We start from the raw sequence: 24,278 nt of genomic DNA, 5'->3' as shown, positions 1-24,278 counted from the left end.
CTCCGACATGACCACCTGGCAGGAGCTCAAGAGTCTTGACCCTCAGACGGTCGCGTTGGGCTTTGCGTGGGTGTCTGGATACATCTGCCTCGTCTCGCTAGTGATCCTCAACATGCTGCTGGCGATCGTCATGGATACATACAGCACGCGACATGAAGTGATCGCCAAGGACGGCAGCACGAGGTGGAGCAAGGAGATGTACCTGAGCTTCACAGATGTCATCGCCAAGATGAGAAGAAGACCCACCATCGACGACGTCGTGAGAGTGTGGGAGACGTCGAGCCAGGGCGCTGACATCGTCACTCCCGAGCTCCTCCTTGCTGCTGCTGCTGCCGCCGCCGCCGCCGCTGAAGGAGGAGGAGGAGGAGGAGGAGGAGGAGGAGGAGGAGAAGGCGAGGGAGGCACGGCTGGAACGTCATCACCACTCCCTCGGAGTTCATCCTTCTCCAAGGACCTGGCGGAAGAATGCATACGACGAGCATCGGAGTACAAGCGGAGCCGGTCAGTCGGAGGCACCGACTAGACCGTCAGAAAGACGAGAGAAGGCGGCCATGAGAGAGAGACGAGGAGAGAGAGACGAGGAGAGAGAGACGAAAGAGAGGAGGGGGCAGGAGAAGAGGAGGGGGCAGGAGAAGAGGAGGGGGCAGGAGAAGAGGAGGGGGCAGGAGAAGAGGAGGGGGCAGGAGAAGAGGAGGGGGCAGGAGAAGAGGAGGGGGAAGGAGAAGAGGAGGGGGAAGGAGAAGAGGAGGGGATGGGAGAAGAGGAGGGGAGGGGAGGGAAAGGGAAGGGGAAGCCTATGACAGGACAGGAGACGGTAGAGGAAAAGGTTTGTGAGCCTTAACGACAAGCAAAGATCTTGATCAGAAGGAATCTCAACTTCATTGTATGCAAGGATGTCAGCTTGATGCTTCCATATGAATGTGAGCGAGTATGTAAGTTAACAAAGATGTTGAGAAAACAAGATGTTGGAAGAAACAAACTCAAGAGTGTAATCGTCTCAATCCTTTTCTTCTCCTCCTTTGTGCTTCATTGTTCAGCGTCCTGTTCTCCGCCCTCTCCCTCTCCTTTTTCTCTATCATCTCATTATTGGAGTTTCTGCAGTCAATCAACTATATCTCGAGTACAAAATTTCGTGGCTTCTTGTCCTCGGGCTCTTTCCGTCGCTCCCTTCCAATCTCACCCCCTCCCCTCCCCTCCCCTCCTCTCCTCGTCCCCTCCCCTCCTCGTCCCCTCCCCTCCTCTCCTCGTCCCCTCCCCTCCTCGTCCCCTCCCCTCCTCGTCCCCTCCCCTCCTCTCCTCGTCCCCTCCCCTTTTCCAGCAGAACTTCAACTGCCGTTCTATTGCGCAGCCGTAGGTCGACATCCCCCACCCTCTTGTGCCTCGAGCAAAACCGCTGCGAGCAAGCAGGCCGTCAGCTCAGCAGATCTTTCCTCTCTCCTCCTTCACCTTCTTTCGTTCACTGAGACATCCGAAGTTTGCTTGCTTCACGCATCTCAATCCGTCTCGCGCATGCTCACAAAGTTTCGATGTCAGGTCTACGAAGTTTTCCCGCCGATGCAGCAAGCAAGTCTGCGCGCTCTTGCCGAGCTCCCCATAGTATGCCCTCCTGCGTTACATGAGCCTGTCAGCTCTAACCCGGCAGCATGCTGCTGCTGCTGCTGCTGCTTCACTCCCTCTCCCTCTCCCTCTCCCTCTCCCTCCCTCTCCCTCCCTCCCCCCTCTCTTCCTCCCCTCCTCTCCCCCACCTCGTGCAGTTGTGATGGATGCATGATGCATGTCGGAGGTCCACGAAACTTGTTTGCGAATGTTTCTTGCAGGTGACGGGCCTTCTCGTGTCTTTCGGGCCGAAGCTTGCTGAAAGACAGCAACCTAGAAGCTCCTTGTTCAGAGGATTGAGAAGAGAGAGAGAGGGAGGCGATAGAAGGAGTCTGAGGGAGGAGGGAGGAGAAGAGAGAGGGAGAAGAGGGAGGGAGAAGAACAAAGAGACAACCATGGGGATGGGGGAGAGCGAGATGGGAGCAGGATAAAACGATTCAGAGGGCAGAGAGGGAGGACGAGGAAACAACCAGGAGTGAGGGAGGAAAGCGAGTGACGAGAGATGAAAGGAGAAGGACACGCTGAGGAGGCAGTGGGTGAAGGGGAGGGGAATGTTTGTAAGGTAACAAGAACCTGGTGAATTACACAAGTAGCTCTTTGTCGAGCTGTGATCCATCTCCTTGTGCCTCTTGCAGAACTGAACATGTTTGGAGTTTCGTAGCTGGTCACCATAGTTGGCAAACTCGTTGCAGCCTTCTGCATGCCTGTTCTGAATGTGAACGTGACGTCTACGTGAATGAGGAGCAAGAAGGGAAAGAGTGAGCAAGGGGGAGAGAGGAGGAAGAGGAAAGGAAGCAAGGAGGGAGGGAGGAGGGAGGGAAGGAGGGAAGGAGAGAGGTAGAGGAGGAGGAATACAAGACCTGCATCTCTTCCTGTTCAAGTCCACGTGTGACCTACAGTCATGTCAGGTTCACGTGAAGCCCAGCAGAGGTCGATCGTCTCACTCGTGTCTGTGCTCCGCGCAGAACAGTCCTTTCCCTCGAACATCGCCAAAGATGGCTCGCTTGTTGCAACCTCCGATGTGATGGCAACGATTTTTCGGTCTCCCGCTCTGAGCACTTTGCGACGAGAAGCAATCTTGCGACTGATCTCTGGTGACATACATGAGACTTGAATGAACATCTCAATAGAGAACTCACAGGGAGTCACACGATCCTGAATCTCTTTGAAGCAGATCCACCAGCTCCTCGTCCCTCATTCGAAAGAATGAAGACACATCTCCTACGTTGTGCGGGTTGCGATGCTCGAAACTGCCCCACATCCTGACAGGAACCAGCTCAGTAAAACCTCCTCCTCAACGCAACTCAACAACTGTAGCACCTGGTCTCGAACATAGTGTCTGCGAGCTCAGTGTGCACGTTCGAGCAGTTCAACATCGTAAGGAGCAGAAGGAGAATGCACTGTCTTGCTGTCTGCAACATGGCTGTTTGATGTACAACTTTCTCCCGCCTCCATCACTCTTTCTCAATTCTCTCCGCACACGTGCATGCACGCAGATGTTGGTTCATGATGCTTGCTGTCATCTCTTCATGTCTCCCTTGTTGTTCGACCTTGCAAGCGATCTCTGGAATCCAACAGGAAACACCTCTCAGCGCTACACCTGCCATGTCAACTCGTTTAGCCTGTCTGTCACCATGTCAACTCGTTTAGCCTGTCTGTCACCATCATGTCTGGAAGGCTATGTAAACGTCTCCTATTCAAATATTTCGAATGTTGCCTTCATCTCATATCGCCTTGATCTCCCTCCTATACTTCAGCTCGCGACCGCTCTTCAACCTCCCCTCCACAAGTGCTTGAATCCCCTTGCATGTTTCTATCATGATGGCCTCAGTGCCTTTCCCTTCCCCTCTCCCTTACCATACACTTATTCATCGATATTACCGTCGCCATCGCCATCTCGTCATCTCCCTTATTGTCCAGCACAGTGATGCTCCTGCTCCTGCTCCTGCTCCTGCTCCTGCTCCTGCTCCTGCTCCTGCTCCTGCTCCTGCTCCTGCTCCTGCTCCTGCTCCTGCTCCTGCTCCTTCTCCCCATGCTGCTCATCCTGCTCCTGCTCCTGCTCCTGCTCCTGCTCCTGCGCGCCATCACTCGTTGGCCTCCATTAATCTTCTCCGATGAACATTTTCACTTAGGTTCTACAGGGGCTGCCTATATCCACCCCTACCCCCGATTTCTCTTCTCACTACCCCTTTATCTCTAATCTGTCGACCACCACCCCCTCTTTACCCAAGTGCTACCCCTTATTTTCCTGTAGTCTGGACCCCTTTCCGAGGAGGGGAGTAGGAGGGGATGAGGGACAAAGGTAATGTGGGGATGAGGGCCTGGATGAGGGCCAAAGACCTCTGCAAAGACCTGGCCAAAGACCAGGCCAAAGACATACATTCGGGACTTAGGGGAGATGAGGGGCGAAGTCAAAGTAGGGGTCATAATTCCCTCAAGTAGAGGGTCATAGAAGGGGTGGGGGTGGTTGCACAGGTTGGGGGGATGAGGGATCGAACTTAGTGGGGATGAGGGTTCCCGCGGGAAGAGGTGTCTCGCGAAGAGCCATGGCTGGCATGGCGGCGAAGGCGGCGGGAGCCGCGGGGACGCTGCTGGTGATGGCGATGATCATCACGATGAATAGGACGACCCCAAAGGTGCGGAAAACCTTGACGATGACTAGGATGACTAGGATGAATGTTTGATCTGCCGTTGATGATGTTTCGACGATATGGAAGAAATGGAGTTAGGTGGAGCAGTATGCTATTATAGTGGGAGCACGGACGTGTTGATGTTGATTGACAAGGGTTTTGATCTTGATGATAACCATGATGTCATTAGTCACGTTAGAGTGTGGTTGGCTGTTTTTGGCCTCAAGAGTGAGTTTTGTGAATGTCGGGGGGACATGGGTGGATAGAGGTAGTGGGTATGTTGAAGTTGCGATCTTTGTATACCTCAACACTGCTGTTTGTCAAAAGATAATTGTCATTGCTGCATGTTTTGTTTTTCCTCGTTATGTTTGATGTCTCGGAGGGTGTATAGTTTATGTATACTTGAATCATCCCGACTGTTCGTCCAGCCCAGCTCTGTGCCTGCAAGTTCGTTTCATTGTTAGACGTCGATACACCATCTGTTCTCTGTTAAGAAGCAATTCAAATCAGCTGATCTCTTCTTGTCCTTGCAGACCTCAGAGCTTGTCGAGTATCAAACAGCCACTCAGGGGATTCCAGCGAACTGGCAGCAGCTGAGCCCCATCTCTCCTGCACAGGCTCAGCAGCTTGATGCCGAGCCAGCGAATGCGTTTGCTGTGAGTCACGAGGAGATGATGAGTTGAAGCTGACATGACGCGAACAGATCGGTGGAAGCCTGAACTTGCCTCCTCCTGCCCCAGTCCCAATCAAGAACCTTGAGATCAAGGCAGTTCCTCCTCCTCCAGCGCAGCCACCCACTGTTGTTCGCTTCACTGGCCCGATCTCCGTGCAGAGGCCCAGCCCCTGCCCATCGTGCTGCTTGAAGTGCCCCGGTGGCGTCTGCACAAAGGCTTGCAACAAGATGTTGTTGAAGGAAATCTTCAAGAAAATGTGAGATCTTGTGATAGTCTTGCACGAGTTGACTTTCGTCTTCTCTTCAGGTATGATAGTAACGCCGAGAGAATCAAGAAGTTGGAGTACTTCATGAAGGAGAATCATAAGAGAATCGAAGCCTCAGAGGCTAGAATCGAAAGGTGGTCAATGTGCGAGTGATGTGAGATCATTGAATGTGGGTTGACAGGCTGAAGACTATGGAGGACAACGCCTACTCCAAGATGAAGCAGCTGCTCAAGTGGAACGACGAGAATCTTCGCAAGAAGATCGTCACTAAGGAGCACAGCCATGGTCCTCGTGGTGAGCAGGGACCTCCCGGAGCTCCTGGAGAGGATGGCAAGGACGGACTTCCAGGCAAGCCTGGCCCCACCGGCCCCGAGGGTGATCCTGGTCCTCCTGGCGTCGAGGGTCCTCGTGGTCTCTACGGACCTCCAGGGCCTCAGGGTCCCCGTGGACCTGAAGGGCCTGTGGGCCCTCAGGGTGACGAGGGCAAGCCCGGACCCGAAGGCTCAGTCGGCCCACTCGGCCCCGAGTCTGTCCAAGTGCGCTGCGACAGGGCTGGAGGATGGTTGACCATCGGCGACACGCTCTGCTTGCAGATCAACACTGAGCCTGACAAGTTCGACATCGCCGAGATGAAGTGCCACGCCTGGGGAGGACATGTGTACTCCCCTGCCAGCCAGTCTGACCTCAAGTCCGTTTCCGATCGCATGCGCATGCAAGACTTCTGGATCGGCTTGAAGAGATCGCCTGACGGAGGAAACGAGTGGTACAACGTCGACAAGTCGAACATCATGTTCCTCATCTCTCAGTGGGGAGCGGGATATCCTAAGAGCGATGGGGGCGAGAACTGCGTGCAAGTGTTTGGAGTTGGAGCTCTCCGTGGAAAGATCGGAGATGCTGACTGCTCGCAACCCAAGCCCTACTATTGTGCCAAGGATGTCTAATCCTTGTAAGCTAGCTCACGCATCCCGCCATCTTTTCGAACAAATGAACTTTTTGACAACCTCCCGGTGTTTCGCGTCAACGACGTGGAGTATCAGTTGATTCATTTTAGTTTCAGTGGCTGCAGCTGCTCCTCCAGCGTCTCCTGATCCATGTCGCCGTCCATCGCCTGACAAGTTTGACATGGCGAAGAGATTCAGGTCAGGCACCTTCGTCACCAGCCCCAGCAGCTGGTTGTTCAGCTCTGCGCCCTTGTTGGCTCGTCGCTTGTGCAGCATAAGCTGCTTCTGTCAGGATGGCGTTACGCTCGTCCTGCTCTCACTCGCAGCACCTTCAAGTCTCTGATCTCATGCGCCATCTCCTCCTCCATCCGCTTGCTCCGCTCCTGCAAGCTCTCGCACTCCCCCCGCGACTGATCGTACTCGCCCTGCAGGCCTTTGACGTCATCGGCAGCGTCTCCACGGGGCTTGTACCTTCAAGGACGACAGCTGGAGCTCTGTCGACGACGCTCGTTCCTGCAACAGAGGCCTCTCATCAGGTGCATGAGCTGGGAAACAACAGCACGACCTGCAGTGCTCTAAGTACTTGCGACTGCTTCTGCAAGAGCTCTTGCTGGGCTCGATACTTTGTCTCCGTCACCTTGTAGACAAGGACAGTAGAAAGTCAAGACGTCTCCGCGCATGGCCCAGCGGTAGAGGAAAGCACCTCATGCTTCGTCTGCACGTCTTGGAAGTTCTGCTTGAGGTGGCTCAGGCTCTTGTTTTCATCCTCCAAGCTCTTCTTGCTGCTTCTTAGCTCGTCCTGGAGTGCAAAAATACTTTCAGGTCAGGCACATTGGAGGCGATAGTGAAGGGGCGGAGGAGGAGGAGGAGGATAGAGGGGGGAAGGAGAAGGAGGGGGAGGGGGAGGGGGAGGGGGAGGGGGAGCTCAAGCCAAAGGCTCGTACGAGCTCTGATCGGAGAGAATGAACAAGGGACTCTTGGGAAGCAAGAGCTGATTTCATCTCCTCTATCTTTCTCGTCTTCTCATCGGAATCTTGCTGCGCATCTACATGAAACACGTTGGATATTATCAAGAGGAGGAGGAGGAGGAGGAGGAGGAGGAGGAGGAGGAGAGGAGGAGGAGGTGGAGGAAGAGGGAGAGCAGGAGGAGGAGCAGGAGCAGGAGCAGGAGCAGGAGCAGGAGGAACAGCAGTAACAGCATGGTCACCTCGGGTTTTCTTCACTTCGCGTTCGTACAGATGTCGCAGCTCGTCGACTTCGCTCTGCAGGTTCTGAGAGTGCTCCTCCAGCACGACCTTGGCCTCATGGTTTGACTTGACGTCAAACAGAGCGTCCTAGCAGCCTCCTCGTCAGTAACGGCTGCGAGAGGTCTCGCGTGCCTTGAGCTTGTCCTGAAGCTCACGTATCTGATACATGGTCGAATGTTCGCTCTGTGAGAACCTCTCTGCCTTCTGTGCTGTCATTCAGTCTGTCAGCGCAATGGTGAGCTCAAGTGTCATGGTACCTTGCTCCTTGGCTGATGTCTCCGCTAGGGTGAGCTTGTTCTGCAGATCTTCGATGGTCTTGTCAGCGTAACTGATTCTTTCCTTTGAACACACGTCACGTCCTCGTCGATGACGTGTGCGATACCTGCAAGAGAGCAATCTGTATCTTCTTCTCCGCCGCCTGATCCTTATGACTCTCGATCGTCTCCCTCAGCTGTTCCATCCATCAGCACCAGCGAGCAAGAGGCGGGAGAGAGCAACCTGACTGATCACAAGGTTGTATTCTGATATCTTCTCCTCCATGTGCTGACAAAACCTCTCAGGTCTAGTTTGGACAGCAATGAAAATGTTGCAAACATGTTGTAAACTTTTCTCTCGCCCCACCTGCATCTTCTGGTTCCATTCTGTTTCTCGTGTTTGAAATTGCTTCTCGGTTTTGTGATGCTCCTCTCGAACTCTCTTGAGGTATTCGATCTGCTGCCCCTGCTCCATAATCTTGTGCTCAAAGTGAAAGATTTTCATCCTCTCTTCTCCCAGAGCGAGTTCAGTCTGACATATCCTTCAGGACTAGTCGAAACAAGGGCAGGAGTGTACTTCATGCAGGTTGCTCTTGAGATACGAGTTCTCTCCTCTCTCCTTCGCAAGAGACTTTTCCAAGGAATGTATGTTATTGTCTTTCTCCTTCAAAACCTTCCAATGCAAATACTTAGATATGAGCTTGGATGAGCCACAGTTTGCATTCACAACCTCTTGCAGATCATGTTCAAGAGTTTCGATCGTCGTCTTCAATCGTAGCACCTGTATCCTCACGGGTTGATGGGAGCGGGATCTCGAAGTATGTTACCTTCTCCTGCTCCTCTCGCAGCATGCGAGTGACTTCAAGCATCTCCTGCTCGTGTTGCTTCGATCGTTGCTCCTGCCTCTGCATCTTCTCGAGCTCCTGCAGCACATCAGCTTCCTCTTGACTCACAACGAGCTCTCACGCTGCTGAGCTTCTGCTGGGTGTCTCTGAACTTGTTGACGGCTTCTTCCTTCTCTGCTGACTGTCACTGCCTGTAGGAGAGGTGAGCTATTGTCACCGGCGATGTGCACGCAGATGCTGTCTTGAAGAGCTCTGTTGCGCGCGGCGACGTCATCAAACTCTCGCTTCAGCTTGTCAAGCTCGTCGTTGAGCGTGTGGCTCATCATGTGCTCTTGGCGCAACCTAGACAAGGTCAGAGAGAGACGCAGGAGCTCGAAAGCTACTGCTCTGACTGCGAGTCGTCCATCCCCCCTCCCTGCTGTCCGCATGCTCAGCGCAGGTCAGACGTCAGAGACGAACCTGGACGAGAGTAGGAGGAGACAAGTTAGGGAAGTAAGAATCGAAGGATCCTAGCCAAGCAGCGTCAGAGCGCGGCAGGAGCTGCATGCTGCTTCACGTTGCATGAAGGACCCTGACGCTCTATGAAGGAACTCCTCGTCGGCAGAGGTTGAATCCAGCCATGGCGTCTGGTTGCTCCTCCGCCCTCCATCCTGCGCCTTCGCGTCCTCTGACAAGGGCACAGACTGTCTCCACAGCTTCTCTTTCTCATGCAGGGACCACGGAGACTTGGCGGGCATGGAGCGGGACAGGCTTTGGAAGGAGGAGGGATGGGGAGGATGCCGAGACGCGCTGCTCCTCTCCTCCACTCGCTGCTGCCCATGACGGCTCGTGTCCTTGACAGCTAAGACCTTCTTCTCTCTCTGCGAGGAGGTCGTCCCCTTCTTCTTCCCCGTCGCTTCCACCTGCTTCCCCGTCACCCGCCTGTCCTTGGGCCTCGCAGCGGACGAGGGCGCGGACGCAGGACGATAGGATCGAGCGGCTGCGGAGAGCATCTGCATCCTCCTGGCGTCCTCAATCGTTGGCTCCACCATGCTCCTCCTCATCGCCATCCTCGTCACCCCTCGCGCGCCTTCTTCTTCTCGCCTTCTCATCGGCCACCCGACGCCATGGAAGGGCCTAACGTACAGTACTAGGGCTGTAACAGTAAAGCGCCTCTAGCCCAGTACCAGGGTAGAGGGGCGCTGGTACTGATAGCCTAGTAGTACTCCTATAATGAGCTCTGTCAGGTTAGAAGCAAGCAGAGATGTCAGATGCAAGTTGCAAGTCGGCAAACGAATTTAATCCTGGTATTTCAAAATGCTAAATGTTCCTCCTTTTGCATCCGACCATGGTGATAAACTCTTGCTCGACTTCAACTTTCACACTATCACAAGTCAGGTTGGCAAGTGCCGTCTTGACACACGAGCGCAACCGACGCTAAGGACCTGAAGCTGTCGCAACTCCGAGACGACCTAGCACGCACTACTTCTGACTCCTCCTACGTCTATCCTTGACGTAAGCGGTGGCAGTGAGACCCCCGAACACGAGGAGCGTTCCGTAAACGTAGAACCATGAGAATGGCTTGGGAAAGAGCAGAAAGGAGAGCGCTATGGTGCCAGCCTGAGAACAAGCGTGAGAGACCGAGGCGGAAGAAACAACAAGGTACCTTTCGAATGTTGCCCACGAGAACAGCGATCACGCTTCCATACCGGGAGACAACTCGCATGTGGAAGCTGATAGCAACGTACGCGACGATGGTGTAGATGGTCAAGTACATCACCGCCCATGCATTGCTGAGGATGAAGTTGTACGCGCCCAAGAGGTGGCCGGTGCCTCCACCCAGGAAGGTCATGATGACGAAGACGTACAAGTTGGTGTAGTACGTCACTTCCAAGGTCGACGCTCCCTGGCGAAACAAGGCTTGCTGGAAGTTGGGCAGGAAGGAGTCGGCTATGACGCTCAGCGCCTGCAAGGACATCCCGTAAACTGTAGAGACCTTCTGCTCCCCCGACATGTCTGCAAACGCGAACATAGCGAGCCCGGCACACACGCACACTGCTGAGAGCACCTCGACCATGCTAAACCTCTCGTGGTGCATGACGAGCGCAACCCCCATGGTTGGGATCAGCTTGCAGCTTCGAAAGACCACCTTGGTGGGATAGTTGATGTAATTGAGGCCAACAGTGCTGAGGTAGCTTGTGCCCAGCAAGCACATGGTTAACTTCATGTAGTTCATCGCCTTCACTGTCCTGCCCTTCTCTCCCACCATCATCCGCTCGAAGAAGGAGCAAACCATCACGCCCATCACCTCCAGATAGCCCAAGATGCTTCCCAACCCCTCGAACCCCTGCATCCTCGAGATCGCTTCCTGCAGGTAGTTGTGCGCTCCGAAGAATATGAAGACGGCAGAAGCAAGGACTGTGAACTGGATGGGTCCAGGGAGGGCATCGAGAAACCTGTCCATGTATGCAGGTGGTGCTTTGTCACCACTCTGACTGGATTGACCTGTCGTGGAGCCGTTTGATTCCCGGGACTGCGCGTCTATCCGAACAAGAAGCTCTGCCTCCTGCCTGTCAGACTTTGAAGGCTGAAACTCGGCGTGCTGGCTGCTCACACCCATACAAATGGAGGGGAAGTTGAATCTCGGTACGAAATTCACTTCCCAGGTTGCATGAAAGTATGTTGCTGCTCTTCACAGTCCACGTATCCAACGTCAACCTTGCAAGATGAACGTCAATAAGCACACATGAGAACAGAAACGCTATCTCATACTAGGTCAGTTCTCTGGATGAAGGAGATGAAGAACACAGTTGGATGAATGCACAGGCTAAAGCGAGGACTGACAGAGCTAACTGTCTCACGGTCATTATATGATGATGGTTCATGTTATACCGATTCGTTCTATTCTCTTTGATGTTTCGTTATCAACGATTACATAAACTTATACCAAGAGGTTCTATAAACAACTTCGCTATTACAAAGTGTCTCTCCTGGCTAAAATCCTTCTCGAAATCTCATTTACCCTCTAGCATTGTATACGTTCATCTACAAAAGATTTATCAAGTCGAGAAAATATGACTTCAGCTCCAATTCACTTCTATTTCAAGATTGAAAACTTCTACCCACCATGTTCATGTCAACGGTTAATTCCAATTCACTATTCGAATCAAGCATCTTCCCGCTTCTTTCGATGTTCCCTTCGCATCTTGGTTGAACCCATTACAACACTTCAGGAATGAAGGTTCCAATCACAGCTCGTTGTCGCATTCCCCCACATCTCCATACCTTTACGCTAGTCAACTTCTTTTGTTCCGCTTGCAGAGGTACATGCCCTCGCCTCTGTTGCTAGCTCTACTCTCTGCCTTACCAGTCTCTCTGCCCTCCTCTTCCTCCTCCTCTCCTGCCATCGTTCTCCTCCCCTCGACTGTCCTCCGCGTCCCCTCGTTGAGCTCAACCTTCCCTCATGGAGTAGCTCATGTGGCATCCCACTTGCAGCAACAGAGTGGCCTATTGTTTAAATGAGACAATGTATAATTTGTACCAAACTATTTGATAGCTAAATATTTGATATAAGTTTTGCAAGATACTGGTACCTTTATTTGTATACAAGTTTTGATTAACAATTCAATCACGCCAACTTTTGCTAGAATGAGCTCTCCTGGGCTAGAGGAGGGGACTACGATGAAGTGGGTGGGGGTACTTAGTAAACTTCACCCGGTCCTTCGTAGTCTTTATCTTCAAGTTGCTGGGAATTAAGGGGGTAGGGGTATGATTGCAATCTTTTGAAGTAGATGGGGTAGGTGGCCTTACAAGCATGTTGTAAGTCCGCCTCAGCTCTTGCTTCATTGGCCTCATCCCCCTCAGTCTCATGTTTGCTCGCCCTCATCCCCACCTCAGCCCACCCACCCCGTCCAGCACCGGCCTACACCCATCTGCCTGGTTCGCTTGACGCTTCAATGGGAGATGGCGGCAGCGATGGCGGGGGTGAGCGAAGCAGCGAGGAAGGGATGAGCTCCCGATAGAAGTTGCCGCTGTGTAGAGGATGCCACTAATGCCACGGCAGTCACAATGTTGAACCGTCGGACATACTCAGAGGGCATACTAACTTAGCTCAGTCAGTTCACGGTAGGGTGAAATGCCGCATCAGTTCGGTACGGTAGAGGCTTGAGCTGTGCCCTGCGAGATCGTTCTGTCAGTGAGCTCCAACACGGCAAGGTGACAACCGCGGGGTCAGACGACCTTCAGAGCGAGAAACCGTAGCCAGGAACGCCGCAGACTCGAATCAACTGGGTGGACTTAACGATTCAGCATGGGAGTGAGGCAATGCAGAAGAGCATTGTGCTTGGGCTGCTTCCTCCTGCTGTTGCATGGGACGAGCTCATCAGGTTTGTTGTCGACCGTTGTCCATGCATTTACTGGCTGACTAGCGCCATGCACAGCAGATGGTTCAATACAGTACAATGCGGGAGTCATTTCAGAGATTTTCGAGCCTTTGTCCATCCAATACAACAAAAGCTACATTGCATATTGGGGCATGAAGTAAGTTGAGCATCAAGAAGCGACAATTGTTTCTAAATTATGTCTGTTTGCAGATCAGGAGGGATAGAGTTCAAGTTACAAGTGAATATTTCATTGCAGCAGCAGCCTTGGACGAGTGCAAATATTGAATTCGGAAACTCTCTCCAGTTCCTTTCCAAGCAAATCCCAGGGATGCAGTGGAGTGGAATTGTTCAGGAGCAGAACGGTATTTGGACTCGAACCCTTGTATATACACCATACAAGAGTCATGTGAATCACGTACGTTAACGCGTTTCCGTTTTGCCCATATCTCATGATGATCTGTAGGATTTCACAATTGATTTGAACATATCTGCGAAGAACCAACAACAATCAACATGGACGACATACACCTTCCAGCTCTACGTGTATGAATATCGGCCAGCATTTGTGGATGGTGAGACTGTAGAATCATTTGTGTTAGAGGGTGACGGTGACATATCAAGCATGGTTCAATGCTTCCGTTTACAAGCTGGTCAACGGGTCGCTGCAGCCCCAGCAGGATGAGACTCCTTCCATCATTCCATGGGCTGTGAGTCGTCGGATGTGCATGCGCCCACTTGACTGTGTGAGCGCAGAAATGCGTTGCTGCTTCCAACTCCCCGACCCCATGCATCAGTAGGGTCAACGCTGCGGTTTCAAACTGTGAAATGCCGCCCTTTGCGGTGGTTGTGCAATCTTTAGACTCGATCTTCAACGTGAAGTGCCATCGACTGCAAAGCAAGGCTTGACTTGTATCCCTCCAGGTGAATTTCACAAATTTCCTATGGAATGTTCAAACAAATGCTGTAATTGGACAAGCGAGGTTGTCGCAGCCTCTATTCGTGCGGTAAGAACGTGTTGTGCGTGTGTTGTCTGCTTGACTTTGAAGGAAAGGAATGTGACAGCAAGTGCAAACATACCTAACGATGGTACTTGATTTGCGCTGAGCAAACAGAAGCCTTCTATCTAAGACAACTTGCAGTGATGTACGCTGATGGCCGACAAACATATCTCATCTATGCCAACGTCTCGTGGCTGCCAGAGGTCTAATGACGCCAGGTAGTTGTCGCCATCCTGATCACAAGTACATGCAGACCAAGCACATGGGATCAGTGGTGGACATCTGCATTGAAGTGCATGATAGATATGCATCGAACCAAAGGTCATCAAGAGCAAGGCTTTCAAGATGATAACTGTGTCACTCAGATGCATTCTTGTTGAGGTTCTGCCGTGTTTTTACTGCACGAGTCCAAAGGAGACGCTCCTGACCATAGCTCGATTGTTTCAAACAGACTGGTACATATTTACCTGCCCTTGTCGTCTTGTGATGATTGTCAGGGCGCAAATTTGGTCTGCAAATGTTGCAACAAGGTTGCCAATCTCATTGAATGGCATCAGCACCTGGCAAACTCCCGGTGACTTCCTGACATTTCAAGAGGTTTCAAGTGATGCGTGAGCAGAAAATCTTGACGACATGCCGTCAAACGTGGCGATCCGTCTTGGTCCAGTCTTCACTCCATCGGTTGACACTGCTCTCAGTTGGTTGCTCTGGAACTTCCAGGTCAGTATCATCGCACGTGCTTGTCAAACATGATCGTGTTGCAGATGAGCAACACGACTCTTTTCCTGGCCAACCCGAGCCTGGACAGGAAAACGACAATGATCCCAGCCAGTTCACAATTGTGCGTCCTCCCCGACATCTGCTCCAACAGCCATGTCTAATGGACATGTAACAATTATCTCCCTTCTATAGGCCTATCACATGAACGTACACACTTTCAATCTTGACTTTGGCCAATGCACACTCGACAACGACAAGCATGCTGCTTCTCAGTGAATTTATTACAGGAAATGTACCGATGCTAGTCCTGATCCTGTTTCTTCTTCTTCGTCCCTTCAATCATCTGCTGTTTCTTCTTTCTTTGCTGCTTGAAGCACCGCGGGACCTCAACAATGTCCTTGCGCTCAGGAGCCTTCTTCTTGAGCATCTTTGCTTTCTGTGATAGAAGCATGTCAGTGAGGACGGAGAGAGACAGCAAGTAGACAAGACCTTCTTGCCCGGCTTCTTGAGCTGGAGCATCCAGTCAGCAACGTCGCATCCTGACTGCTTCATAACGTTCGCGATGCTCCGGAGGTACAAGACATCTTCCCCAGTGAAGAACGTTACAGCCTCGCCTTCTCGTCCGCCACGACCTGTTCGTCCAATCCTGTGGATGTAGCTGATGGTGCTCTGAGGGAAGTCGTAGTTGATGACGAGGTTCACGCCCTTGAAGTCGATGCCTCTCGCCATCAGGTCTGTGCAGATGAGCACCCAGATGGCCCCCGACCGGAACTGAGAGATGATGTTGTCACGCTGCGCTTGCGTTCGCTCAGCATGCATGACGTCTACGTTGATCCCGTCGTACACCAGCTCGCGGAAGAGCTGCTTCGCTCGATCGATGGACTGCACGAACATGAGGACGGGAGGCTTCAAGCCTGTTTGGATGAGCTGACGGATGGCGATGAGCTTCCCCTCCTCCGAGCCTACGAAGACGAGCTTCTGCTTGATCTTCGAGTTTGCTCCCACCTTGCTGCCAACCGTGACAAAGGTCGGATGAGGCATGATGCTGCGAGCGAGCTCCTCGATCTGCGGGGGGATGGTGGCGCTGAAGAGAGACTTCTGCAGCTTGCGGTTGCTGCATGCCGCCAGGATCTCGTCGAGCTGGGTGATGAAGCCTTCCTCGAAGAGCTTGTCGGCCTCGTCGACTATCAGGAGCTCGACCGAGCTGAGGTCAAGGGACTTCTGCTGGAGCAGAGAGACAAGGCGTGCGGGGGTTGAGACGACCACGTCATGGTTGCGCGCCTGCGGGTCCATCTGAAGGGCTGCCACGGAAGCAGCGGTTGCTTTGGTGAGAAGCTTGACTTGGAGCTTGGAGAAAGCCTTGAGCAGCTTGCACTGGTTGAAGATCTGAGTCGCGAGCTCCCTGGTAGGGGAGACGATTAGCCCTCGGATCCCCTCCTTCTTGGGCGCCTGAAGCAGCGCAAAGAGCGGGATGACAAAGGCTCCTGTCTTGCCGGACCCAGTTGGAGCACAGGCAACCAGGTCGCGTCTCTCGAGGAGGATGGGGATCGCCTGCATCTGGATCGGCGTCGGCTCCTTCCACCCTGCCGTCTCAATGCCATGGAGGAGCCATTTCTGCTCCTTGCTCAGTTTGATCTCACTGAAGGTGCCGATAGGAGGAGCGATCTCATCGCCACTCACGGTGATTCCCATCTGCCTACGAAAAGTTTTGATCTCGTCTGCTACCTGATTGTCTTTCTCCTCCGTCATCTTCCCTCTCGCATGCGGCTTATGTTTCTTCGCTTCCCTGACAGGATTCGCTGCCCCGGCGAACAGCTTCACTCCCTCGCCAGTTCCACTATCATCGTCTCCTTCCTCCTCTGATATCTGGCTGTCCTCTTCATCCGAATGCCTCATAGAGCTCAAGTCTTGCGCTCCTGTTTCTAGTTCGTCTTCATCTGCCTCTTCTTCGTCGTCATCACGCTCCTTCCTTTTGGAGGGCAGAGCGCTCCCTTGATTGGAGAAAAACGAGATTGTGTGAGGGAGCTTTGCGTTTGTGTCGCTTCTGCTATTCCTGTCCTTGTCAAGCCTTGATGCATCTTTGTTAAGCTTCCTGTCGAATTTTAATCCTCCTCGGAGCAAGTCAAACATAGAATTCCTGTGCGTCATCCTGCACGCTCTTTGGCTCCTCCCCTTCACCACATCTACTCTCACAACCGTGTCAGCGCGTGAACTTAGGCTGTGCTTTCAACCCAAGCTTCCTCCTCCTCCTCCTCCCTCAAGCCGGCGCCTTCCCGTTCGCCATTTCACGTGCACCCTCTTTCATCAGGTTATGAGCCAACCTAACCAGAAGTGAATCCGCCTCAGATCAGGTTGTGGTGGGGATGAGGGGGGCAAATTTTCATCATGGCAATTATGGCGCGTGCATGAAGAAGCATTGAGGAGGCGGAGAAGAAAGAAGAGAAGAGAGAAGAGAGAAGAGAGAGAGAGAAGAGAGAATTGGAGGGAGGATACTCGCTCCTCAAGGCTGATCAGAGGACTTGAAGCCATGGGCGACACCGTTCAGATCACGACGGAAGGAGGAGAGCAGTTCTTCAAGCACTATTACTCTTATCTTGATACTGCCCGTCAGAATCTGAAGCATTTGTATCATGAAGCTTCGAAGGTAAAACTCTAAGCTGAAAAATGAAATCCTGTGATGATCTTGACGCGGACGCAAATGATTTCCAGGTTGTTTGGAATGGCAATACGCTGAATGGAAAGATGGCGGTAGATCGCTTTTTCAGCGACCTGCCAGCCAGTAAGCACGAGCCATTCTCCCTCGATTGTCAACCGATCGCATCTCCAGGTTCTAATGACTTTGATATACTGTCGTATGCTATCTTGTGTTGTTTGGATCGATCCAATCCTGATGAGCTTGCAGTGACTATCCCAGGGCAAGAACCGCCTGACCCCATGATCCTTGTGTCGGTAATGGGGTTTGTGCGATATGGACACTTGGAAGCAAAGCCTGTAATATTCTCTTCCCCCTTGACATATTTCCTCCTAACAAGTGCAATCAGCCGCCCGATTCGAAAACTTTCTGTCAGTCCTTTGTGAGTGTTCTGCTTCTGCTGTTCGGTGGATTGTTTGACGTGAATGCAAACAGATCCTTGGAAAAGACACTGCGAGTGGGTCGTACTACATTGTGACGGACAACTATCGATTTCTTTGAATATATGAAGTATGACAACTTGTCAGTTCCTCCAAAGTTGTTGTATTGCCACTTGACGGCAGAACAAGCGATTTCCCTATTGTCTTGCTCATCGAATCAGTACACGATGCCTATTCCGATGTTCTTCTAAGAGTGTGCTTTCAACTATGAAGGAAGAATTTTTACAACAACGTAATAATTTTTGAGTTTCACTCGGCATTCCAAAAACATTGTCTTTTCTCCTGTAAGCTTCATTAATTATTCTTAACAATTTCCCCTAACTTAACGAGTCTCTTGAACACAGTCATCAATTTTGACGTTACGAACAGATATACAGTTCAACATGTTCCACTAAGGCAAAAAAGCCTTTGATGATTTCAGAACTGAACAAGCGCAAATGGCATGACACCGCCCCAAGGAATCACATGTTCTGCTGCATTGACAAGGATGGGATCCATCTATGTTCGCGCTCGCCCCACTGATGTGCAAGAAGAATCAGATATACCCAATGAAACATGACAAGCTCAAATAAAAAACTTGCCTGTTGTCCAGAGACTTGTCACTCAGACTCATGCCACTCTGTGCAAGGATGGAATATGTACGCAGAGATTTGCTCTCCCCATGGAAATTCAGGAGATCAGAAAACATTTCACAAGATCAAGCCAGCGATGCCAATCAAATCAACTTTTTCAGCTAAGGTTCTATGCCTTTCTCGACGAGCAGTTGGAGAGCAAGGCAAGGCCTGGCGATCCCTCAACTTCAACTTCAGTTTGCACACTGTATTGTTTCAGGAAGATTTCAAGCTCTCTGTGAACTGAGATGCTCTAGAGATATCGCTTGAATCGTCACAGTCCACCCTTCTCGCTTTATTTCGTATGGCCTCAATGCGGACGGGAGAATCCTTCCTAGCTGTGTTCCTTTCAGCACTGATGGATGCTCTTGTGCTTGCTGTCGATGATACTCTGTTGTGGTCTTGCTTCTACTGATTCTTGCTCCTCCTCTTTCCTTGCGTTCCCAAGTTCCGGCTTGCAATGGCAGAAACGTACAACACGGGGTTTATTACAACTGATACCTACTATTTTCCTACCATAATTACAACAATGAAGGGGTAGGGGTATATACCCCCACCCTACTCAAATGACCATCAATCAACTCGAAAGCTCACTTCGGAATGGTCTATGATACCTATGCTCCCGAGCCCGAAAATAGATCACCCCCACCACTCGGTTCCACTTGATACTACCCCTACCGTACTTTGTTCGAGAGCATTAGTCATGGTACTGATGTAATGTAATTTTTATTGAAGCAATACTATTAAAAATCCTCGCTGCAACCATAAAAAAATCTTGTTTCCACCCCTTACCCCACCGTCCATTACCCCTACCCTGTAGCGGCCGGTGGATAGCTTTGCCCACGGACAATGTTCGCCGACATCCGCCGCGCTCATGCGCTTACATCACGTGAGTGAAGGAGAGAGGAGAGGAGAAAGAGCAGAAGCGAGAAGAAATCAGACGTTAGATGCATTTGCTAGAGGGAAGGACAGGAGGGGGCAAGCAGAACGGGCGAGAGGGGAAGCGACGTGAAGGGCAAAGACTAGTTCACATGTGATCTTTGGATGTTAGTGCTTGCAAGCGATTGCTTGTCGTGCGGGTTGATAGAGGTGAACTGAATGCAAGAATAATGTGACGAGAAATGGAGGCAATGGCTGAAACAGGAGAGGTGAAATATTTCAGGTTGGAATGGTTATCTTGTGTTGTCAACTTTTGTGAGACATGTAGAAAGACGTTGCATACCTTCATACTAAGTGTGCTATCGTCATCATGTATCGCTTATCAGCATTGTACGTTCATGTTTTCGATATATCAGTGGAACTCGAACAAGACAGATCTATCCGTTGGCAGAAACTGCGATTTCATATCATCAGAGGACTGGCCAGCAGTTGAAAAAAAATGTTAGATTTATTGCGATCAGTTCAGTTGTGTTTTTGTTCGTATGGGGCTCGCAGAATTTTTTAATGAGATTTTTGATGGGGTTATATGCCATGAACTATCTCCATCCCTCACTCTGTTTACTTCGTTCCTTTTCATAGTCAATTTCATTCATATTTGAATCATATCGATTATATTGAACACTTCAATCTATTACCAAATTTGACATTGACTCGCTATACAGTTGACACTGAGACTACCATCACTATCACTTACCCATCAAGCAGCGAGGTAAGCATGCCGTACCCTTCTTTGTCGTCCTCCCCAGCCTTCCACTTCTGTTTTTGCTTTCTTGCTTTGCCCGAATTTCTTTGATCTTCCTTTCACTTTCCCACCACCTCGATCAGGTGGTAGTGCCGGAGGTCGAGGCCGTCCCAGTCTACTACGTCTCTCCTGTCTACTACGTTGACACGGTACCTTCTTTCTGTCTTTGTTTTCGCCATTCCTATCACTTGTCTTGATGCTGTTCAATGCAGTACACCCCTGTCACCATCGACTCTGCCGTTCCTATCTACGTCATCTCGTAAGAATGTGGAATTTTTCCCCATGGAATTTGAGATCAATAAATGTCTGAAACTGGCGGGGTTTGGCGCGGCGATGGTGCCCCTGCCAACAAGACAGGCAGGCTCACGTCCAAGGACTATCGTACTCAGCATGTGTCGAGCTCTTGGCTGGCGTCATGTTCTCTTCCGACGTGCAGCTTTCGTCTAATAGCTGAGAAGCTCGTCCCACCAGTAGCGCTGACTCTGTGTCGAAGGCAAACAGAGGCCGGCGAGCTGCAAGGCTATCCTTTTTCTCCTGGAGTGAAGCGTCTCGGCTCGGAGTTCGCCAGCTCGGAGACGCTGACTGCTGCTGATGAGACGGACTGACCCCGACCTGCGGAGAGGTGCCGTCCACGTCCAAGCAGCTCGTGTCCGATGGCTCGTTGGTTGCTTCCGGTACTTCCTCACTCTTCCTCCTGCAGCACATCCGACTGACATCGATGGAGCGACTGCGGTACGTCTCTTCCCCGCCATCGAGATGATCTCCACCTGCTCTGTTCCTGCTGACTTGGGGCGTGAGGCTGCTGAGTCCGTGTCCTCGTACAGAGTATTCGCTTCCTCCCAGCACGGCCCTCCGCGGAGGCTCTGAGCTGCTCCGCACGTTGCTGGGATCTCCCCCACGTCGAGAAGAGAAGCGGTTATTCCTGCGGGAAGGAGAGAGCATCCGCTCCAGGCATGAAGTCTGTGCGTCGCTACTCGCCACCTTCTTCATCTTGGTGCCGCCGCCATGGACCAGTCGCTCGATCCTCTTACCCGCATGGTTGATCGACGGAGTCAGCTGGTTCTGTCCCCCACCAGCCTCCCGAGCGAGACCTCCTTCCTCCATCTTCGAAGCTTTCGCCATGGCAACAAGGCAGATGCTCCTCAGCACTTGGCGCTCGTCTGTAGCCTCGTGCTGGTTCGTCTGCTCCTCGACTGCCAAGACGCGATGGACCGCAGCCGCCAACCGCAACCAGAGAGCCGCCTAGCAACAAGTCAAGGACGCTTGAGGAACAGCAAACCTCACCTGCTTGTGTGCTCTCACCACACAGAACTTCCCCAGCAGGACCAACATGATCATGGCCTCCCGGAACTTGCCGACGACGAGGAGTTGTTGGAACAAGGCAATACGCGCTTGTCCAGCTGTCGTGTGCTGCAGCCTCCTGGTCTCTGACTGGAGGAGGGACGAGCTTTCACTCTCATGCTGCTGGCCCGTCTGCAAGTTGTCTTCTCCAACATCAGCGGCAGGCTTGAGGACGTTGATAGGGCTCTCTGTGTTACTGTCCTGCGTCTCAGTGTCCTCGTCCGACGGCGGGATGGTGACAACATGGAAGGAGTTGGTGGAGGAGACACAAGGTTTGATCTTCTTCTCTAACAGCTCAGCATCGCTGCCTACCACCTCCTTCGGCGGCTCAACGCAGCAACCTTGAGGCACGTTGGAACCAGACAGAACTTGCTTGCTCTCTCTCAGACTGCGCAGGATGAGATCGACAGCTGAGAAGAGCAACTTGCCAGCGTACGCGAGGGATTCCTCGTCAAGACTTTCACTCGAATTCTTCAAGTTCGATGCGAGTAATCGGATACACTTGCGCATCTGCATAAAATCTCCGGGTCGGAGATGAGACCTAGGAAAACTGAGGAAGAAGGAGAGGGCTGAGAGGGAGGCGTCGTGAGCGAACATCCTCTCGAGGAAGACGCTTTCTTCCAAGATCCCTGACAAGATCGTCTCAGTAGAAGACTCAGAGAGCTTTACAACGATCAGCTGAAACCCGTCTGTGATGCAAAGGTACGGGAGAGAGCTGTGCGAGCACAGGGAAAGGCCAGTATCCTGTGGATGCGAATAGATCATGGCAGCCAGGTGCGAACCCCAGAAGGAGCTGCTCTTGAAGGAGGAGGAAAGATCAAGAATGTAAGTCCCTTGCCGCTCCCTGTGATGATCCTTCGCCATAGTTCCCCAGGGAGAGTTCACATTCATCGCCCTCCTCTCCATCAGGGCATTGCAGCTCTCCATGCGGTTGCGCGCGGAGGGATGTAGGGCAGGATGCCTTTGACAGACGATCTGCACAGGCTGACCATCTCTAGAGAGAACAAAGATCCTGGCGTCTACCGTGATGAGGAGGAGAAATATCCCACTCTTGCTCCATGCAACATCGGCGATGGCCGATCGGTTCGGTTCCAACAGAGAGTCTGGTGGGATCGACCGGTCGAGCTTCAACTTTCTGCCGGCACGAGAGACCAAGAGGATCAGAGGGTCTGCTTCTCCATCACTGTACATGTTCATCACTATCGCTGCCCTCCACCCCGTAGGGTCCCATCGGAGGATGAGGGGCCTGACATGCGCTGGACCTGCTTGAGCATCATCCTTCTTGTGACCTCCCTCATGGCTATCCTCCCCCCCTGTCATGACCTTTACAACCTCCTGCATGCTCTTCTGCCCCCAGGGCGAGTGTTTGCCGCGATCGTGTCTGTGTTGCAAATGTTGCTTGATCACATTGGAGCGATTGAGCAAGACATCCAACTCCAGGTTGAAATCCTCTCGTTTGCTCTGACAGCTCAAAGTCAGAAACATCTACAAGACACAAGATTTGTCTCACCTCATCTATCTCTGAACCATCAACAAGACTCCAGTCCATCCACACAAACCTCGAGCCCTTCAATCTCAGCTTGCACAACATTTCATCAGCGCATTCCCTCTGAGTCGGCGAATCCCTGAGAGCATCCTCCTGTTCGACCATGTTGCGAACGAACTCAAATCGATGGCAGGTCAAGGAGACTTGACAGACGTTCCAGCCTCGCACGAGGCTCTCCGCATCGAAGGAGCTCAAGTCGAACAAGTCGAAGAGAACATGCTCGATCTGATCTTTAAAACTGTCAGTGCTCAACATGACCCAAGATCCCAGCAGTCGCCCGGGCTTGCACGAGGGCTCATGCAACAAGTTTTCATCGTCTTGCTGCTCTTCTTTGACATGGGTCGAGTCTCGTTGCTTCTCATCTCTCACGAAGATCCAAACTGGCGGGGAACTCCTCCTCCGCAACCTGTCGCTGCCGTGTGGGCATGCGTGCAGTGCCACACTTCTTCCATCGTTGGATACACTGACTCTTATGTCAAGGAGGGGACCATCTCGTCCTCCTGCAAGAGGGGGAGTGAGGAGGAATCTCTCTCCCGTTTCCCGTTCCCAAAGCACCAGTCGCAAATTTTCTAGCACAGCACAAACAAAATTTCCATCCCGTGAGAACCCGATAGCAATCGATTTCTTCAATTTCCTTCCAAGTCTCCTGACACCGACTCCTGGCATCACATCCTTTACAAACTTTATCCTGCTCCCTCGCTCTCCTGCAAACATCCATTGCTCCTCAGTCTTGTTGTTAGCACCCCTCCCCTCGGGCGATCCTTCGGAGCAAGAAAGCTCCCCCACCCTTCCAGTAGCATTCACAAACAGCAGGTTCCCTCCCTTGCTCCACTGCGCTTTTCCCCATCGTCGCCTTCGTCCCAGCCATATCGCGTCCCCCACCTCCACCCCCGCCCATATCCCTCCTCCACTTCCTGCCATATCTGTGTCCCTTGCCTCCTCCTCCCCGCTCACTCCCAGTCGCCACTCTAGACTCCGAGGCTGTCTAGATCGAGCCTCGCCGACCGTGACTCTTCTGTCTCAGACCCGGCAGTGTCTAGACTCTGCCGAGGCTGAGAGGGCCCCCGGGCGGCGGCTCGGGACACTGCCGCCTGGACCGTCACGGCGGCGAGTCAGCCCGTCCGGGGCCAGCACTGCGGCACGCGGGGGGCAGCTGTTCGGAGGCGGCACCGTGGGCCGCAAGTACTAGCCGGTCCGACCGATCGGACGGGCCAGGTACTAACTTTGACGGTAAAACGGCCGCATGGCGGCAACTTGCAACTTGTCCGACCGGGTACGGCCCCCGATGATCAGATGCCAGTGGCCAGGTCGCGGCCTGTGAGTCACTCCCGGCGGCGGCGCCGCGCCGCGCCGGCGGCCGGGCCCTCGCCGGAGCTGGGACTCCAGTCGGACCCAGTGACCCCCAGGCGGGGCAGTGCTGTTGAATTGTACGTTCT

General features: G+C 52.4%; 8 protein-coding genes across 8 annotated transcripts; 4 read left to right on the top strand and 4 right to left on the bottom strand.

Moving 5' to 3' along the window:
- Positions 1 to 2,536: 2,536 nt before the first annotated feature.
- GUITHDRAFT_110936 (hypothetical protein) lies at positions 2,537 to 2,972 on the bottom strand (the record flags this gene model as incomplete). Its single annotated transcript, XM_005830135.1, has 3 exons — positions 2,537 to 2,687; positions 2,736 to 2,858; positions 2,917 to 2,972. 3 exons carry the CDS (start codon positions 2,970 to 2,972, stop codon positions 2,537 to 2,539), a joined length of 330 nt encoding a protein of 109 aa, XP_005830192.1.
- A 2,796-nt stretch (positions 2,973 to 5,768) lies between these two features.
- Positions 5,769 to 6,167, top strand: GUITHDRAFT_153388 (hypothetical protein). Its single transcript, XM_005830134.1, has one exon. The coding sequence runs from the start codon at positions 5,795 to 5,797 to the stop codon at positions 6,104 to 6,106; it is 312 nt and encodes a 103-aa protein (XP_005830191.1). The 5' UTR covers positions 5,769 to 5,794; the 3' UTR covers positions 6,107 to 6,167.
- Positions 6,168 to 9,913: 3,746 nt separating this feature from the next.
- GUITHDRAFT_73367 (hypothetical protein) lies at positions 9,914 to 10,895 on the bottom strand (the record flags this gene model as incomplete). The annotated part of the gene is made up of 2 exons (XM_005830133.1): positions 9,914 to 10,051; positions 10,098 to 10,895. 2 exons carry the CDS (start codon positions 10,893 to 10,895, stop codon positions 9,914 to 9,916), a joined length of 936 nt encoding a protein of 311 aa, XP_005830190.1.
- Positions 10,896 to 12,965: 2,070 nt separating this feature from the next.
- Positions 12,966 to 14,692, top strand: GUITHDRAFT_110933 (hypothetical protein; the record flags this gene model as incomplete). Its single annotated transcript, XM_005830132.1, has 13 exons — positions 12,966 to 12,970; positions 13,024 to 13,228; positions 13,277 to 13,385; positions 13,435 to 13,520; positions 13,567 to 13,686; positions 13,735 to 13,817; positions 13,865 to 13,899; positions 13,953 to 14,014; positions 14,065 to 14,132; positions 14,177 to 14,266; positions 14,309 to 14,385; positions 14,431 to 14,531; positions 14,576 to 14,692. 13 exons carry the CDS (start codon positions 12,966 to 12,968, stop codon positions 14,690 to 14,692), a joined length of 1,158 nt encoding a protein of 385 aa, XP_005830189.1.
- A 140-nt stretch (positions 14,693 to 14,832) lies between these two features.
- Positions 14,833 to 16,280, bottom strand: GUITHDRAFT_158075 (hypothetical protein; the record flags this gene model as incomplete). The annotated part of the gene is made up of 2 exons (XM_005830131.1): positions 14,833 to 14,967; positions 15,021 to 16,280. 2 exons carry the CDS (start codon positions 16,278 to 16,280, stop codon positions 14,833 to 14,835), a joined length of 1,395 nt encoding a protein of 464 aa, XP_005830188.1.
- A 778-nt stretch (positions 16,281 to 17,058) lies between these two features.
- On the top strand, positions 17,059 to 17,724 carry GUITHDRAFT_110931 (hypothetical protein; the record flags this gene model as incomplete). Its single annotated transcript, XM_005830130.1, has 5 exons — positions 17,059 to 17,175; positions 17,241 to 17,310; positions 17,434 to 17,522; positions 17,573 to 17,605; positions 17,659 to 17,724. 5 exons carry the CDS (start codon positions 17,059 to 17,061, stop codon positions 17,722 to 17,724), a joined length of 375 nt encoding a protein of 124 aa, XP_005830187.1.
- Positions 17,725 to 19,121: 1,397 nt separating this feature from the next.
- GUITHDRAFT_153386 (hypothetical protein) lies at positions 19,122 to 20,271 on the top strand (the record flags this gene model as incomplete). Its single annotated transcript, XM_005830129.1, has 4 exons — positions 19,122 to 19,163; positions 19,876 to 19,922; positions 20,039 to 20,104; positions 20,168 to 20,271. Coding segments are annotated over 4 exons (206 nt in total), but the record flags the coding sequence as incomplete, so codon positions are not given.
- Positions 20,272 to 20,318: 47 nt separating this feature from the next.
- GUITHDRAFT_110930 (hypothetical protein) lies at positions 20,319 to 23,508 on the bottom strand (the record flags this gene model as incomplete). Its single annotated transcript, XM_005830128.1, has 3 exons — positions 20,319 to 21,197; positions 21,240 to 22,757; positions 22,807 to 23,508. The coding sequence occupies 3 exons, from the start codon at positions 23,506 to 23,508 to the stop codon at positions 20,319 to 20,321; spliced, it is 3,099 nt and encodes a 1,032-aa protein (XP_005830185.1).
- Positions 23,509 to 24,278: the final 770 nt, after the last annotated feature.

Source organism: Guillardia theta (assembly GCF_000315625.1).
Source record: "Guillardia theta CCMP2712 unplaced genomic scaffold GUITHscaffold_48, whole genome shotgun sequence".
Lineage (NCBI taxonomy): Eukaryota > Cryptophyceae > Pyrenomonadales > Geminigeraceae > Guillardia > Guillardia theta.
The sequence above is the reverse complement of the archived record's forward strand: the minus strand, read 5'-3'. Positions and strand labels throughout refer to the sequence as shown.